Source organism: Rattus norvegicus, chromosome 3 (genome assembly GCF_021556685.1).
Source record: "Rattus norvegicus strain SHRSP/BbbUtx chromosome 3, alternate assembly SHRSP_T2T, whole genome shotgun sequence".
In the NCBI taxonomy this organism is placed as follows: domain Eukaryota; kingdom Metazoa; phylum Chordata; class Mammalia; order Rodentia; family Muridae; genus Rattus; species Rattus norvegicus.
This window is the reverse complement of record NC_141536.1, coordinates 53897000-53916038: the sequence shown is the minus strand read 5'-3', so window position 1 is coordinate 53916038 and position 19039 is coordinate 53897000. Positions and strand designations below refer to the sequence as shown.

At 39.6% G+C, this 19039-nt stretch overlaps 1 protein-coding gene across 14 annotated transcripts in view; it reads right to left on the bottom strand.

Annotated features, from left to right (window-relative positions):
• The window catches only part of Ubr3 (ubiquitin protein ligase E3 component n-recognin 3), a 157694-nt gene that overhangs the window by 119507 nt on the left and 19148 nt on the right, over positions 1-19039 (bottom strand). For 12 of the 14 annotated variants that reach the window (XR_015682848.1, XR_015682852.1, XR_015682849.1 and 9 more), the window contains 4 exon segments: positions 14733-14872; positions 10983-11141; positions 3075-3218; positions 2501-2550 (listed from right to left, as the gene is read on the bottom strand). Coding sequence is in view for 6 of the 14 variants with exons in the window: in NM_001134550.3 (NP_001128022.2) it covers positions 2501-2550; positions 3075-3218; positions 10983-11141; positions 14733-14872 (493 nt within the window). In the remaining 8 variants the exon portion in view is untranslated. 14 annotated transcript variants of the gene reach the window in all.

The following is a 19039-nucleotide window of genomic DNA, read 5'->3' as shown; positions in this document are numbered from 1 at the left end:
CTAACTGAGTTGCTACTGACAACTAATGGCTGCTAGAGGAGGGAGAGCCATTTATCTTCAGAGATGTAGCCTCTGAGGGACTACAATGTGTGTGTCCAGTAGATATTTTACACCAGGGCACATACAGCAGCACTAAATGGACCAATGGGTTTAAGAGATAAAGAAAGGGGGATGGGGGACTCTGGAGGAAGAAAGAGAGAGCACGCACATAAAGTTGGGAGGAAACGGTGGTAAGATAGGGAAAGAATTGCAGAGGAGGGAAGGAGATGGAGTTGCTTAAAGCACATCATGAATGTAGGAAATTCTCTAGTTAAAAACCAAACTAGTGGGGTTGGGGATTTAGCTCAGTGGTAGAGCGCTTGCCTAGCAAGCACAAGGCCCTGGGTTTGGTCCCCAGCTCTGAAAAAAAAAAACAAAAAACAAAAACAAAAAACTAGTTCTGAAGCAAGTGAAAAAAAAAATTACACATATAAGTTGATGAAACACAAATTCTAAGAGGAGCAAATGTAAGAGGCCTTAAAAGACACAGTCAAGGGGCTGGGGATTTAGCTCAGTGGTAGAGCGCTTACCTAGGAAGCGCAAGGCCCTGGGTTCGGTCCCCAGCTCCGAAAAAAAAGAACCAAAAAAAAAAAAAAAAAGACACAGTCAAGGGCTGGAGAGATGGCTCAGTGGTTAGAGCACTGACTGCTCTCCCAGAGGTCCTGAGTTCAATTCCCAGCAACCACATGGTGGTTCACAACCATCTGTAATGGGATCTGATGACTCTTCTGGTGTGTCTGAAGACAGGAACAGTGTACTCTTACACATAAAATAAATAAACCTTTAAAAAAAAAAAGACACAGTCAAAAAATAATGAACAAAGTAATGAACTATATTTCAAAGCCGCAGATGTTACTGCAGAAGGATGTTATTCTATCCAACTAGAAGACACTATGTTGCTGCAACTGGAATTCTAAGCGTTTAAACCAAAACAAAACAAGGTACTTCTTCCCTCATTTCAAATTCAGCTTTCTAACAGGTCCAATTCAACTCAACAATTCTAACAATGAAAATAAAGTACAATTGTCAGAAGCAGGGAGATAGAAGACAAGAGCTGGTAGGAGAAAGGGGAAGTACGAGCAGAAAGTGTCACCATGAAACCCGTGCGCACTGGGTCCTGCAGGTGGACTGTGGAGCCTGCCTTCCAAATGCTGAGCAAGCAGAGCACTCCTAAGCTCCTCAACTTACTTGTCTGTCTTCTTACCAAGACAAGGTCTCAGCTAACCCAGACACCCCAACTTCATACATCCCAGGCTGGTCTCAGACACGAGATGCAGCTGAGGGTGACTACACTGACCCCTGCTTCCACCTTCCAAGATGATGGGCAGGAACCAGCACACCAGGCTTTTTCTCTGCCTTCGTGTGGAAGGACTACAGCAATGCACCACCATCTCCAGCTATTTAACTAAATGTTTAAATTTTCTATTCTAGGTATGAAAACAAGTAAAACCCTATTGTAGTCCTTCTATTGTCACTAAGAAATTGTGACTTAGAATCCCAGAATGTTGTCTAACTGCATAAGGAATTTATAGTAGATAACCACCAGACACTTTTTTCATAAACCTACAATAATTGTATGTTAATTTTGAGTTCAGAGACTGAGATGTGTGTGTGCAGCTGGGTGCCTCCCTCTACCATTCTCTACTGCACTTATTTGAAAGCAGGGAGGGCTCTCACTGAACCTGGAGCTCTCCATTTTACTTAGGCTGGTTGGCCAGTGAGCACATCCCCCCAACCCCCACCCCCAATCTGCCTATCTCAAACTCCTACCACTAGCTAGATTACAGACATAAGCTCACAGCTGGCTTTTATGTGGGTGCTTAAATCCAAACTCAGGTCTTCACACTTGCACAGGAAAAACTTCACCCACTGAGTCATCTCCAAACCCCCAAACCATAGATCTCTACAGCTTTAAACACTTAAAATTCTCTTTTTTTTTTTTTTTTTTTTTTTTGGTTCTTTTTTTCGGAGCTGGGGTTAAAATTCTCTTTTTAAAAAGTGTTGCAGGGTCCCCAGCTCCGAAAAAAAGATAAAAGAAAAAAAGAAAAAAAAAAGTGTTGCAGGATATTTGATCACATCATGAACCTCCAAGACTATGAACTGAAAAACCTTTGCTGCAGTGTGGCTCAGCCCTAGCACACACCTGTAAGCCAAGAGCTTATTATAAGCTATGGAAAGTCAAGGATAGGTCAAGAGGAAGAGCAATCAGTTGACAGGGAGTGGACATAAAAAAACGCAGGAAAGAGGAAGAAGGGTCTTTGAGCTGAAGGGTATTTAAGAGTTTGGAGAAGGAGTTTTTCCTTCTGGAATGTTGGTGGAACTGAAAGGTCAGCCGGTGCTTTCTCTGTCTCTCTGAGCCTGTAGGCTTTCACCATGGTGTCTGCTCCTGAGTCTTCATTGGTAAAAGTGAATGTTCGAGATTTTATTTTAAAAACAAAAAGTTTTAAACTTTAAATCTCACCTCATCTGAAGAGTCTATCTGACCCAGTGTCCCAGTAGCACCTGCAAAGCCTCCAGATAAAAGAAAAGAGAGGTTGTCCATCATAAGTGCCACATGCTGATGTACTTTCAAATTATTTTGAGACACACAAATATCAGAACATTAAGTAAAAACAGCTCATTCTAAAAGTAACCCCAGAAAAGTTCAACTTTACCTTTAACAACATGTTATCTAATGGGCTGATACTTCAACAGAAAAATCCCAGGAAAAGCCCAAATTTATTAATTACAAGTTATTTCAGGAGGATCTTGCTTTTTAGGTTTAAGCCATGATTACTAAACCACTGAGCTCGAAAAGTCTGAATAGCAGTTGCTGCACTTCTCACGAGTCAGAACTAAACCTGATGAGTTCAGCCTTAAAACTTAACAATCTGTATTTAAGGAAAATTAATTTTCTTCATCCAGTTGTCTAACTACCACCCCTCTTTTCGTGACATTACTGAAGCTCAAATGTTCAATCATGGAGAAAAGTTTAAGGGGCTGTCTGTTGGAATAAAATGAAGTCACTATGGTTCAAATTAAATATTTAGACAAACCTTGAGCTGCCAGAGTGCTAGTGCCAGCAGACGGCTCCTGTATCCCGTACACAAGCTTATCCTCAGGATACGTGAGTCCGGAGCTCTTCAAAGCTATAAGGTACTTCTCATGACTCTTCTTTGCACAAGTATTTTCTCCAAGACCTAATATTGAAGACAAAGTTAGAGTCAGAAGGAAATATTCTACTCAAAATCTAAATAGTCATCCTGTGAATACACAAGTAAATAATTAGAGAAGAGGAACAATTACAATAAACATAAAATTCACTTCTGATAATATCTGTGATTATACTTGGCACTGACAATCCCAGAATAATCAATTTATAATAGGAATGAAATCCATTGAACATCTAAAATAAATGAGGCTTAGACAAGGCATGCTAAGGCATGATTTCAACCTTCCAGAAACCTGAAGATCAGTGGTAGAAAAAGGAAAGAGGGGCTGGAGAGATGGCTCAGCGGTTAAGAGCACTGACTGCTCTTCCAGAGGTCCTGAGTTCAATTCCCAGCAACCACATGGTGGCTCACAACCATCTGTAATGGAGTATGATGTCCTCTTCTGGTGTGTCTGAAGACAGCTACAGTGTACTTATATATAATAAATAAATAAATAAATAAATAAATAAATAAATAAATAAATAAATAAATAAATCTTTTTTTAAAAAAAGAAAAAGGAAAGAGAAAACAGTGAAGATTACTTTTTGTTTGTTTGTTTGTTTTTAGCTGTCTTCAGACACTCCAGAAGAGGGCATCAGATCCCATTACAGACGGTTGTGAGCCACCATGTGGTTGTTGGGAATTGAACTCAGGACCTCTGGAAGAGCAGTCAGTGCTCTAACCACTGAGCCTTCTCTCCAGCTCATGAAGACGATTACCAAGCAGACTTCCTCATGTGATCTGACCATCTGTGGTCTTCGGATACCAAGTACTCAGGACTTACCAAGAGAAGAATACTCAGAAAGATTTTCAGAGAAGATAAAGCTTCAATAGAAAATTTCAAATAGTATAAATGAAATTACATTTAATTCTTGTTTTTAAGAAATGAAATGTATAATTTATAAAACTGGCATGATCACACATGCCTTTAATCCCAGCACTGACAAGGCAGAGGCACATGGATCTCTGTGAGTTTGAGGCCAGCCTGGTCTATACAGAATTCCCAAATAGCCTGAACTACATAAAGAGACTGCTTCAAGACTGAAGGAACGGCCATTCAGAGCCTGCCCCACATGTGGCCCATACATATACAGCCACCAAAACTAGATAAGATGGATGAAGCTAAGAAGTGCATGCTGACAGGAACTGGATGTAGATCTCTCCTGAGAGACACAGCCAGAGCACGTCAAATACAGAGGCGAATGCCAGCAGCAAACCACTGAACTGAGAATAGGACCCCCGTTGAAGGAATCTTAGAAAGGACTGGAAGAGCTTGAAGGGGCTCAAGACCCCATATGAACAACAATGCCAAGCAACCAGAGCTTCCAGGGACTAAACCACTACCCAAAGACTATACATGGACTGACCCTGGGCTCCAACTGCATTTGTAGCAGTGAATAAATAGCCTAGTAAGAGCACCAGTGGAAGGGGAAGCCCTTGGTCCTGCCAAGGTTGGACCCTCAGTGTAGGGGATTGTTGGGGGGTGATAGTGGGGGGTGGATGGGGAGGAGAACACCCATATAGAAGAGAAGGGGCTAGGGGGCTGATGGACAGGAAACCCGGAAAGGGAATAACATTTGAAATGTAAACAAGGAATATCCAATTTAATAAAAATGGAAAAAAAAAAAAAAGAAACTCTGCTTCAAAAAAAAAGTCTAATTTACATTGAAATATCACTTAAGACAATTTATCTCCACAAGTATGGGAACACTTAGGTTCCACAACTCATCTTAGAAGTCTCACTTAAATATTTCAGTTTACTGATTATTGCTATTTTTTCTCTTATTTTTTAATATATTGCAGAGAATAGAAAAGTAGTGAAAGAAAAGAGTAGCAATTTACAGTTCTTTGCAATAAAACTTACTCATTCTCTCTTATCCTCTATATAAAAGCCAAATATCCAATGCATTTGCCAATTCTTAGGTAGCTTATGTCTTCCTTAAGCTCTGAACACTGCTGACTCTGTGACCACAGGAGTTTCAAGTGGGATGAAACTCTCAGCACCAGTGATATAAACCATCAACAGACTAACTGTGACACAGCCCAGAAAATGACCCTCCTGGGTTTTGCTGTAGTTGCTTCTATTTGCTTCAGCTCTCAAACTGTCTCTGTTTTTAAAGAAACATATTAAATAAATGGGACGAGGGGCTGGGGATTTAGCTCAGTGGTAGAGCGCTTACCTAGGAAGCGCAAGGCCCTGGGTTCGGTCCCCAGCTCCGAAAAAAAGAACCAAAAAAAAAAAAAAATAAAATAAATGGGACGAGTCCCACCTTCAAGTAAGGTACAATACTGAAAATAACTACAACTAGTTTAAGAATTAAAAATGGCGTGAAGAGAAGGCTCAGCAGTTAAGAGCACTGACTGCTCTTTACAGAGAGAGGCGTGGAGTTTGGTTCCCAGCACCCACTTGGCAACTCATGACCACTTCTAACTGGATTTCAGGGAATTGGACCTTCTGATTCCTACAGGCACCAGGCTCACGTCTTGTCCTACTTTCACACATGCAGGTAAACATACATATGCATAGGCTAAAAGTAAATATTTTTAAAAAAGTAAAAGCATGCGGACTCCTATAGAAATGAGTACGTGCTAGGCTCTAACTCAGTGTTTTGCCTTACATATGCCAGGCTCTGGGTTTAAATTTCATCTTTAGTATCACAAAAAAGTTTCCTAGATAATAAAAGCCCCACCGCAGATGCTGTCCGTTGAACTATCAATTCCTCCCAATCTCCCTGAAAATGAATGCATTTTTACCATTTTTAAAGTAAGGAAACAGGCTTAGAAAGGTAGCATGACTTTCTAGTGACGACTAGTGAACATGGAAGCTAGACTGGAAATCTCAAACTGGAAATTGAGCCTCATGCCTGCCAGACAGCCAGCTCTCCACTGATCTATAGGCATCACTGTTTTGATTTTAATTTTGAGACAAGGTCTCAGAGTTGTCCAAACTCAGAGAGGGCCCTGACCTTATTCTATACCCCACATAGATCTTAAACTTGTAATTCCCATGACCTCAGCCTCCTGAGTAGCTGGAACTATAGAAATATCCACAAAACCTGGTTCAAATTTCAAACTGGGGAATCAAAATCTAATTCAATGTCCATCAATAAAAGTTAACTAAGGGTTCTTGTTCATGTTGTTTAGTTTCAAGAAAAAAAATTTTTAATTGTAGAAATGAAGTAAAACAATCATGACAACTCCCTTTTAAAATTGCTACAATGGTTAAGAACAACCTGCTTGCCAGGCAGTGGTCATACATGCCTTTCTTTAATCCCGGCACTCAGGAGGCAGAAGCAGAAGGATCTCTAATTCAAGGCCAGCCTAGCTTACAGAGAGAGTTCCAGGACAGCCAGAGCTACACAGGAAAACCCTATCTCAGTGCCACTCCCAACCCCTGAAAAAAGAACAATTTGCTTAGCTAGGTCAAGTGGTGCAGGCCTTTATTGCAAATGCTCAGGAAACAGAGGCAGGCAGAGCTCTCTAAATTCAAGGCCAACCTGGTAAAGAAAAGAGAACAAAAGAAAAAAGAAAGAAAATTCAAGACAATTTACCTGTTCTCTTTCTCAACAGTTGATAGTTTCAAAAAATAAACAATTTCTAGTTTAAGAAAATAACGGATATCTAGGCATAATTCCTCCCCCAACTTTTTTTTTTAAAGATTTATTCATTTATTATATATAAGTACACTGTAGCTGTCTTCAGATATACCAGAAGAGGGCATCGGATCTCTTTACAGATGGCTGTGAGCCACATGTGGTTGCTGGGAATTGAACTCAGGACCTCTGGAAGAGCAGTCAGTGCTCTTAACCTCTGAGCCATCTCTCCAGCCCCTCCCCCAACTTTTTAACTTTGTATTGACTCTGTGAATTTCACATCATGCACCCCAATCCCACATCTCCCCATCCCTTTGTATCCATCCACCCTCCACCCTTGTAACCTAACCTCAAAAAGAAAAAACAGTAATAATAAAATTAAATAATTAAGTAAATAAATAAAATATCCCATTGTGGAAGCTGTAGTGTATCACAGCATACCCCCCGGATACCCTACTTTTGCCAACACATCTTTACTTGCAAATGTTTATTGCAATGAATCATTGGTCTGGTTCAAGGACTCTGGCTTCTGCTACACTATCAATACTGGGTCTCCCTGGGACTCCTCTCAGATATCTTGTTGTTACCCTATGTCATGGAGATCCTGCATCTCTGGATTTGTAAGGCTACCCCTTTCAGAGTTTATAGATGGAGTAGACATTGGGGTGGGCCAACTCAAAACCCTGATCTGGGTTGTGTGGCAGCTGAGTTGGTCAGCCCACCCACTTTCCTGCACTGCCACAATCCACAGCCAGCAAGGGGCAGGGCTACCTCTCCTGCTCTCATGACCTTGGGACAAGCTCTCCTCTAAGGGTAAGAGGGGAGGAGGGGGCATCTGTCCCTCACCCACACCACCACACAGTAAATGAATGCTGGGGCCATCTCTCTCTTGCTCACACCCTCAGAGCTGCTTCACCTGTGCTCCTGCCACCAGGGACAGCTCTACTGTGTGCTGCCCAGGCAAAGTGCAGGGCCCACTCACTCTTGTGTTGGTGACAGACAAGGCCAGCTCTACCTCTAGTAAATGGTGGTGTGACGCAAGCCTTCTCCTCCCCCCCCCCTTTTTTTTTTTTTTTTGGTTCTTTTTTTCGGAGCTGGGGACCGAACCCAGGGCCTTGCGCTTCCTAGGTAAGCACTCTACCACTGAGCTAAATCCCCAGCCCCTCTCCTCCCCTTTTAAAACAGGATTCTCACTATGTAGCCCAAGCTAATCTCAAACCTGAAATCCAATCATCTCAACCTCCTGAGTACTGGGTTTATAGTCCAGTTTCATCACCAAGCTGAAACAGATGTCACCATCATCATTCCATGAAACAATGCCTGAGCTGCCTTTTTCACCCTTTTCAATTACTACTGGCCAAAAAAGGATCAGATCATCTTACTTTTGAGCTCAAACCTTTGCATCATGTAGTATTTTACGTGAAAACGGTTCCTGTTAGGCTCAAGTTGCTCCCCAGTTGTTGCACTGTTTAGGAAGGTAGTGCAGGTTGGCTGCAAGAAGTACGTCACTGGGTGGGGTTTGTGAGTTCATAACTTTGTCCCACTTTCAGTTCATACTCTGTTTGTATTTGTGTCTCAGATATGATTTCTCAGCTTCCTGACCCAGCTCATTGCTGCCATGGGCACCATCATCACCCCATCATCACCCAACCATTATAGACACTCCTAAAATCAAAACCAAAATAAATTCTTACTTCCATGTCATTTTTTGGTCTTGGTATTTTATCAGAGCAACATAAAGGTAACTAATACATACGACTTGCCCATACAGTCAGAATAGAATATAAAATTGATTATTTGAGCTACTATTAACACCCTAGGCTTTTTAATCCCTCCAAAGAAGTAAGCTTGGGGGCTGGAGAGATGGCTCAGTGGTTAAGAGCACTGGCTGCTCTTCCACAGGTCCTGAGTTCAATTCCCAGCAACCACATGGTGGCTCACAACCATCTGTAAAGAGATCCGATGCCCTCTTCTGGTGTGCCTGAAGACAGCTACAGTGTACTAATATTAATAAATAAATAAATCTTTAAAAAAAAAAAAAAAAGAAGTAAGCTCATCCTGATCCATACATATTCCCACCTAGTGGTCTCCTAACCTGGTGTCTGGAAGGTACGTAGGGGTTATGTGTCTATCCTTATTGGAGTTCACTAAATATTTTGTATCTTCTAATCAATATTTTTAACAAAACAAAACATAAAGGCTTCATTTTACACTTTGTATGAGGCAGATCTATGGAAAGTTCAATGTGCTGAAAGGACTTCTCTCCTGGAGGAACCACTTCATACTCTGCCTTCTATCCTTCTATGCAGGTATTGTTGGGTGATGAGGCTCTTTCTAAATTGTATATGCATGTGTGCATGTATGTACTTGTGTGTGCACACATGTGAATACAGGTACTGTGTATATGTCATGTCATATACACGGGGCTGGGGGAGTGTCAGAGGACAACTTCTGGAAGTTGGTTCTCCCCTTTGCCTGGGGATTCTGGGGCTGGAACTCAGGTTGTCAGGCTTGTCTGCAAGTACTTTTAGTTGCTGAGCCATCTGTACTGCCTAGGTTACAAGCTTTTTATTTTATGTGTATATTTACGTGTCTAATGTGAGTTTGTATATGTGTGTGTGGTGCTCTCAGAGGCCAGAAGAGGATGTCAGATTCCCCTGGAGCTGGAGTTACCAGCAGTTGTAAGTTGCCCAAATATGAATGTTGGGAGTCAAATCTGGGTCCCTTTGAAAAGCAGCCCCACACCCCCATTCTGCTGAGCTGTACCTGTATCCTCTGATCCTGAGCTTTATGTTTTTCTTTTTCTCATTTTCTCTCTTGATTTTACGGTTTCTTAAAACTAACCTGAAGTTGACCTTACTCAAGGTCTATCCTTCTGGAATCTGAGAGTCAGATGCTTACAGAAATAGAAAGGTCTATTTCAACTGGCTAAACTAAAATCTAACTAACACTGCTTCCCTACAGGTAGCTGTTCTATTTTAACCTGTAACACACAATCCCTAACAAACCTTACCTGTAGTGAGAGGGGGCTCAGCAGTTGAGAGCATTTGTTCTAGCAGAAGACCCAGGTTCAATTTCCAGTACCCACACATCAACTCAGTTGATCTGTAACCCTAATTTCAGGGAATCTGATGTCTTCTATGTCCTCTATGCCTCCACAAGCACCATAAATACATGTGATGCAAATGCATACATGCAGACAAAGCACTCACACATATAAAATAAATCTAAAAAGAAAAACTTTCAAAAATCTTAGGTAGTCTCACACTGGCTATTCACTGATTCTCCAAGAATCTACGATCACTCCCTGGTATTCTGCCCCAAATTTTCCATTTCCTCCAGCTTCAGTGAACCAATATGATTTTTTTAACTCAGCAGGACCACCATGATCTGCCTCAGGGCCTGATCTGTATATAGTCAGAAAGTCTTCCAGAGCAATCATGAGACACATCTCACACTATTCCTTTTCCCAAGAGCCTGCAGTGTGTACTACCAGCTCTGCTATAGTTTCAAACCGTTGCCTCCTTTTGTCCTATTGTATGTTGTTTATGGCGAACACTAGAACATCTACCTGGAATCTAACGTGTTATCACTCAAGTCCACGTCCCTGAAGCTCACAACTCCCTTAGGTTTTACTTTAAATAAATACTGCCTTCTTAGTGAAGCATTAACATAACTCCACCTTCACCCCACCCTGCAACTCCAGTGAATCAGGTATTCTGGTCTGTGAGATGGCTCAGCAGGCAAAAGCACTTGCCAGTGACCAGCAAGGTGAGCGGAACTCTCACAAGTGTCATCATACCCAAGAATGAAGAGGCCAGATACTCCAACAGAAATTAGTTGAGAAGTCTTTAAAAAGTTGAATAATTTTGCTGAACTTCAGTTTTCTCATCTATAAGAAATTTTCTTAATTTCAAGCTTTAGAATTCTATGAAAAGTACTAAGTTCTGGGGTTGGGGATTTAGCTCAGTGGTAGAGCGCTTGCCTAGCAAGCGCAAGGCCCTGGATTCCATCCCCAGCTCCAAAAAAAAGAACAAAAAAAAAAAAAAAAAAAAAAAGAAAGAAAGAAAAGAAAAGTACTAAGTTCTAAAAGACGCTACTTTTTTATTCCAACAAATCTGAATAAGTAAAATGTGAGTCTGTTCACTGTCTCACTCACCAGCAGTCAGGTCTTTGTAGCTCTGCTGGTTTGTCAGCACCTGAGTGAGAACAGCCCTCATTGCTCCTCCCGTTTTAGTCAGGTCTTCTAAAAAGGAAATCTGAGGCTCCAAAAGCTGAAGGACTTTGTTCAGATCTTTTTCTGATGGTGTATCAGCTGCTAAAGAAAGAAAACAATATTCATATATACGTATATAATATATACACAAATATTAGCACATAATTATATAACTAAGGATAACAAACTATTTTGTTCAGAACAATAACATTTTACTCTTTCAAAATTTTGGTGGTTTTAATGATATTTTACAGCCAAAAAAGTCAATATTAAGTCAGTATTAATTAATGATACATAGTGAGAATCTAAACTTGTGGGGCTGGCAGATAGCAACGTGGGAATGCTTGTCCCTAGACCTGGCTTCAATGTCCAGAAACACACGAGTCCTCAGACCTCTCAACAAGAGTACTGTGGGCATGCACACTCAAGGAGAAATGGAAATAAAGACTTTAAAAAAAAAAAAACCTCTTTAGACAGTAAATATTAAAGATGAAAGGAAAGACCCTGTGCTTTTGCCCTTTAAAAAGATGTCCTAAACTGGAAGAGCTTGAAGGGGCTCGAGACCCCATATGAACAACAATGACAAGCAACCAGAGCTTCCAGGGACTAAGCCACTACCCAAAGACTATACATGGACTGACCCTAGACTCTGACCTCATAGGTAGCAATGAATATCCTAGTAAGAGCACCAGTGGAAGGGGAAGCCCTTGGTCCTGCCAAGACTGAACCCCCAGTGAACTAGACTGTTGGGGGGAGAGCGGTAATGGGGGGAGGATGGGGAGGGGAACACCCATATAGAAGGGGAGGGGGAAAGGTCAGGGGGATGTTGGCCCGGAAACCAGGAAAGGTAATAACATTGGAAATGTAAATAAGAAATACTCAAGTTAATAATAAAAAAAAAGTCCTAAAGACCCTATGGCAGTGGCTCTCAGTCTTCCTAAGGCTGCAACCCTTTAATATAGTTCCTCATGTTGTAGTGACCCAAACCATAACATTATTTTGTCACTACTTCATAACTAATTTTGCTGCTGTTATGAATCATAATATAAATATCTGATATGCAGGATATCTGGTATGTGACCCCTGTGAAAGGATTATTCAACCTCCACCCACAAGGTTGAGAGCTGCTGCCCTCAAGTCTAAAAGATAGACGTAAATAAACAAAACTTCAAAGTTTAGTAATGACTAGCTAAAAGAAGAATATGTCTACGGAGCTCAGGGAGGGTCTGTACATCCCACAGGGAACAGTTATTCTGCACCAAACTTTACTTTCTCAGCTGAAAGCAAGTACTGGGAGTGACACGTGTATACTCTCACAGCAACACAAACACAGGATAACTGATGATTGACACTTGCTTTAGCCTCCAGGGCTATGAAGACATGTAATAAAAGGCTAGACATTCTAAGGTAAAATGACAAAAAGAACCCAAAGCAACTATGAATCCACAGAATTTCTGAGCTTCCATGACCTCAAATTTATAGTGAGCTCGCAAACAGTTTTGGAGTTTTGTTTGTTTGAGTTTTCTTCCTTGTTTTTTCTTTTGATTGTTTACCCAACTAAGAAATTAATAACTTTAATGGATGTGCATTCATGACATTCACCCTTAGACAGAAATGATTCCCTAGCTTCTTGATATTTTCAGAAAAACAAGTAAAAACAACAACAAAAGCTAGGTGTGCTGGCACATGCCTTTAGACCTAGCGCTCTGGATGCAGAGGCAGGCAATGTCTACAAGTTCAAGCCCAGCCTGGTCTACATAGACTTCCAGGACAGCCAGCGCTACACTGTAAGCCCCAGTCTCTAAGTAATTAATCATTAAACCAGGTAAGAGTAGCATACAACTATCACAACTATGCACTAGAATCAAGTCACTCTTAATCACTAAATGTTACTGAGAGAAAAATGACACACTTTGTGTGAAATATTCTTTAATCGAATTAAGTGTGAATTTTAAGATTCTCACAAAAAAATGTTTTAATACTTTTTAAAAATAGAATGCCTGTAATACAAAATGCAAACTTCCAAAAAGTTTAGCAAGTTCTTGAGAAATAATACAGAAAACAACTTCAACAATAACCTGTCTAGTATCTGGAGTTTCTTCATTCTAGAGAGGCAATATTTTGGAATTAAATCAAAGTAATTTTTTTTATTTTAAGATGCATATTCTGAGAGACGTACTTAACAAAGGATTCTAAACTGTTGCTTAAAACACAATTAAGGGGGGCTGGGGATTTAGCTCAGTGGTAGAGCGCTTACCTAGGAAGCGCAAGGCCCTGGGTTCGGTCCCCAGCTCCAAAAAAAAGAACCAAAAAAAAAAAAAAAAAAAAAAAAAAAAAACACAATTAAGGGAGTAAAATGGCTTGCTCACAGTAAAGAGAATTTCAGCAATGCAAAGACATTACATGATGGCTGTGGTGATGTAGAGCTACAATCCCAGCACTCGGGAGGCAGAGTGAAAGGAACACCACATATTTGAGGCCAGCCTGGTCTACACAGGGAGTTTCAGGCTAACCAGGAATACTAAACAAAGCCCTATCCCCAAAAAGTAAAAAATTTAAAAAAAATCTAATATCTCCTTCACAATTTACAGATGCAGATAGAAGATAAAAATGCATGCCATATTCTGGTTTCAAATTGAATATAAGACTTATAGGCTAAATCATTTAAAGCATGTAAAAATAATATAATAAGGAGCACCACAGGATAAAGATGCCAATGTCGGAGCTGGGGATTTAGCTCAGTGGTAGAGCGCTTGCCTAGGAAGCGCAAGGCCCTGGGTTCGGTCCCCAGCTCCGAAAAAAAGAACCAAAAAAAAGATGCCAATGTCACTAGAAAGGCGAGGACACAAAAAAACAAAAAAAAAAAAAAAAAAAAAAAAAAAGGGCTGGGGATTTAGCTCAGTGGTAGAGCGCTTACCTAGGAAGCGCAAGGCCCTGGGTTCGGTCCCCAGCTCCGAAAAAAAGAACCAAAAAAAAAAAAAAAAAAAGAAAGGCGAGGACATTATAAGAAGTTAGCAAATGTGCCCCATGCTACTGCCATCCCTAGTTCATAACGTCCCAATGAACTCTAATATGTGCCTAAATCAAAATTTCAAAGAGTAACTGGAAATTGGGTGATTTTCCTCTTTTTCCTTAGGACTAACTTAATATACACTTAGCAGTGATACAATAATATGAAAGTCAACAATTTAAGTCTATTGTAAGTTGTATACAGTTACCTGCATGATTTATTTTCCTGAACTTCATAGTCATTACTTTAGAAATGTTGAGCAAAGGAGCATAAGACCCAACAGAGTGTAGTGCAGAAAGGGCATAAATTAGAATAAGATGTAATGTATAAAAACAGCATCATGATGCCCATAATTTTGAATGCTATCTTTAATATTTTATGTTAAAAACAAGTGGTATCTTGGGCTAGCAAGATGGCTCAGTGGTTAGAAGGATTACACTGCTCTTACAGAAGATCTGAGTTCAAGTCTCAGCATCCACATCTGAAGGCTCACAGTTATATGCAACTCAGAGTATCTTACAACTCTGGCCTCCCTGGCCACCTACACGCTCATGCACAAACACACACATACACACATAGTCAAAAATATAAAATATAAAATCTTAATGATGTCTTTAAATTGTACTTTAAAATTCAGTGATTTGTTCATTTAAGAGTATTACAACGAACATATTAAGACATACCTGGTTCATTATAGCCTTCTCTTAAGTACTGAATAAGACAAAAAATGAATCTTGGAAGAACAAATTCAGACATCATCAGTAAGTCTTTGGGGACACAGGGAATATTAGAACTTGATTTAATCTGATGTCTTCTGCAAAACCTGTAATAGGGAGAAAAAAAAAGAAAGCTAAGAAAAAGGGAAGGAAAAACACAATGTCTAATCAGGCAAGAATGTACTATTCTATTTACAATACTAAAACAGAAAATACAAATACTGAAGCCAACGTAAGCCTTCTTTATGATTTTTAAAGCACCAAGTTAAAAAATATATAACTTTAGTAGGCCTTTAAATTAAAAATGGTACCCAGAGAGATTTTTTCCTAAGAAAAGGCTATACTAGCCATGTCCCAAACAGAACACTAAAAGAAAACCACCATAGGATTGACATGTTTGACTGCGATATATTACTTTCAAGTGTTATTTTATTATTTCTGTCCTTTATAAGCCTGTGAGTACAACTTGATAGTTATCTAAAGCATTTACATTTTCCATTCCTATCTCAACAATAATCAATGGTATAAATAATTGAAGCTTATTTTTTAAAGTTTATATATTTAAGTGTATATATGCTTGCTAATCTTTACTACATATTATTTTTAAAAAATAACTGGTACATTTGAGCAACAAAGACAAATATTCACAATCCAAATGGTCACATAAGTTACTTTGCTACCAAACACAAAATTACTAATTAAATACATAAAAATGTCTAAAAATAAACTTAATAGGAAGAGTACAAAAACTATTTAAGCTAAAAAACATTAAAAATCTAAATACACCAAAAGTGGGCTTTTAAGTGGGAAACTGATTTTATTTCATAAAACACAAAAATTTAAATTCTGTAAATTTAATTTCACTGGAATCAACCAAAACTATTTCTATCAAATGGAAGAGTCTATGCATAAAATATGGTAGCAACTCTTGGAAGAAATGATTAATGAGAATAAGCTAATCCATAAAACGCAGTGTGAATATGGTAATTTAATAACACCAATAGACTACAACTGAGTCCAGGATGCGGGTGTGTAAAGTATGGGTTTAATAAATAATAAATACAACTGGATAAGATTTGTATTATTATTTTAAGAGTATGTGTATGTGTGTGTTGTGTTCTGTACAAGAGAACAGGTGCTCACAGAAGCCAAAGCAGGTCTCTGTGAACTTGAGGGTAGCCTGGTTTACATGATCAGTTCCAGGCCAGCCTGGGCAGCACAATGAGTCCCTGTCTCAAAACAAAAGAGAGAGATGAAGGATGGAAGAATGAACAAAAGAATGAAGAAAGAAAAGGGGTTGGGGATTTAGCTCAGTGGTAGAGCACTTGCTAGGCAAGCGCAAGGCCCTGGGTTCGGTCCCCAGCTCCGGCAAAAAAAAAAAAAAAAAAAAAAGAAGAAGAAGAAAGAAAGAAAAGAGAAGAAAAGAGCTAGAGAGATGGCTCAGTGGTTAAGAGCCCCGACTGCTCTTCCAGAGGTCCTGAGTTCAATTCCCAGCCAACCACATGGTGGCGCACAACCATCTGTAATGGGATCTGATACCCTCTTCTGGTGTGTCTGAAGACAGCTACAGTGTACTTATATATAATAAATGAATAAATCTTTTTAAAAAAAAGTGACAGTGAAAATATGTATGATAAGTATTGATCAGGGAATGAATTGTTTATATTACAAGATTCAGAAGCCTAAGATAGCCTTTGTAGATGCTGGTACAAACAATGATAAAAGACATTAGAAGCAAACTCCCTTAATACATGCTAAAACAGAAATTTGTCTCCTTTTCTGTCCAAGGGTAAAATCTTTGCTGCTCTATGTAAAGCGGGCATATTGAGAATAAATGCAGCTTGTTCTTTAAAAAAAAGAAAAGAAAAGAAAGAAGGAGCATTTAAGCCTAATAAAAAATCTAATGCTGGGGTTGGGGATTTAGCTCAGTGGTAGAGCGTTTGCCTAGCAAGCTCAAGGCCCTGGGTTCGGTCCCCAGCTCCGGGAAAAAGAAAAAAAAAAAATCTAATGCCATTGGTGACTAATAAAAACGGATCAGGAAAAGCCATATTAGGAAAAATTACCCCACACATTCACTTGTCAATGGTAAAACAAAAGAAAAAAAAGGTTTACAATTGATAATTGGCCAAAGGGTTACCTAATATTACTGTGTTTTTAGCCCAGAATGGCACCCTGTCCCATTGTAACTTTTGACTCAGTACACTTAGCTTACTACTCCCTTAAGCATGGCCTGCTCTAACTTCTTTCTAATCTTAGTATATAATCCTTTAACTTTCTACTGACCATTTTTTAGAAGATGTAATTTTTTATTTATGTGTATGTGTGCATCCCACATTGGGGATGCTGGGGTTGAGGAAGCCTGGTTTCAGAGCTCTGCAGCTGGAGTAACAGGAGGTTGTAAGCCATAAGATGTATTCACCAGGAACCAAGCTTCGGCCTTTTGAAGGAGCAACAAGCACTCTTAATGCCTGAACCATCTTTCCATCCCCTCCATAAGCTCTTCAAACCTTCTGAAATTTTTATTTACTTTCAACACAACTATATTTGCTTGAGTTCTTTTTAAATTAGAATTAAGATATAAGATAAATATTTTTTTTCTAAAGAAAACAGTGATCCATGAATACCCACACGGCAGGGGTTTGTTCTATTTTGTTTTAGAAGGGGGCTTGCCATGGGGATTTTTTTAATTTTTTTATTAGATTTATTTCTTTATTTACATTTCAAATGTTATTCCCTTTCCTGGTTTCCTGTCCATAGACCCCCACCCCCTCCTCCTCCCACTCCCACTCCCCCATACAGGTGTTTCCCCCCATCCACCTCCCTTATATCCCCCCCGACATTCCCCTGCACTGGGGGTCCAACCTTGGCAGAACCAAGAGCTTTCCTTCCACTGGTGCCCCATCAAAGCTAATCCCTACTACATATGCAGTTGGAGCCCTAGGTCAGTCCATGTATAGTCTTTGGGTAGTGGTTTAGTCTCTGGAAGCTCTGGTTGGTCAGCATTGTTGTTCTTATGGGGCTGCAAGCTCCTTCAACTCTTTCAATCCTTCCTCTAATTCCTCCAAAGGGGGTCACATTCTCAGTTCAGTGGTTTGCTGCTGACATTCGCCTCTGTATTATTTGACACGCTCTAGCAGTGTCTTTCAGGAGAAATCTATATCTGGTCCCTTTCAGCATGCATTTTTTAGCTTCATCAATCTTATCTAGTTTTGGTGGCTGAACATATATGGGCCACATGTGGGGCAGGCTCTGAATGGCCATTCCTTCAGTCTCTGCTCTAAACTTTGTCTCTATATACCCTCCTATGGATATTTTTGTTCCCCTTTTAAGAAGGAGTGGGAGCATCCACATTTTGGTCATCCTTTTTCTTGAAGTAATTCGAGCTTTTGGAATAATATACACTTACCAATGAGTGCATACCAAGTGTGTTTTTCTGTGACTGGGTTACCTCACTTGGGATGATATTTTTAGTTCATTCCATTCGCCTATGAATTTCATGAAGTTATTGTTTTTGATAGCTGAGTAGTACTCCATTGTGTAGATGTATGTCATATAGATCTTTCACTTGCTTGGTTAAAGTCACACCAAGATATTTTATATTATTTGGGACTATTGTGAAGGGTGTCATTTTCCTAATTTCTTTCTCAGCCTCTTCATCTTTTGATTAGAATAAGACTACTGATTTGTTTGAGTTAATTTTATACCCAGCCACTTTGCTGAAGTTGTTATTAGGTTAAGTAGTTCTATGGTGGAACTTTGGGGTCACTTAAGTATACTATCATATCATCTGCAAATAATGATATTTTGACATCTTCCCTTATAATTTGTATCCCATTGACCTCCTTTCGTTGTCTGATTGCTCTGGCTAGGACTTCAAGAACTATATTGAATAAGTAGGGAAAAGTGGGCAGCCTTGTCTAGTCCCTGGTTTTAGTGGGAATGCTTCAAGTTTCTTTCCATTTAGTTTGATGTTAGCTAACAGTTTGCAGTATATTGCTTTTACTATGTTTAGATATGAGCCTTGAATTCCTGGTCTTTCTGGGACTTTTATCATGAAGGGGTGTTGAATTTTGTCAAATGCTTTCTTAGCATCTAATGAAATGATCATGTGGTTTTTATCTTTGAGTTTGTTTATATAGTGGATTACGTTGATGAATTTCTGTACATTAAACCATCACTGCATCCCTGGGATGAAGCCTACTTGATCATGATGGATGATTGTTTTGATGTGTTCTTGGATTCGGTTTGCAAGAATTTTATTGAGTAATTTTGCA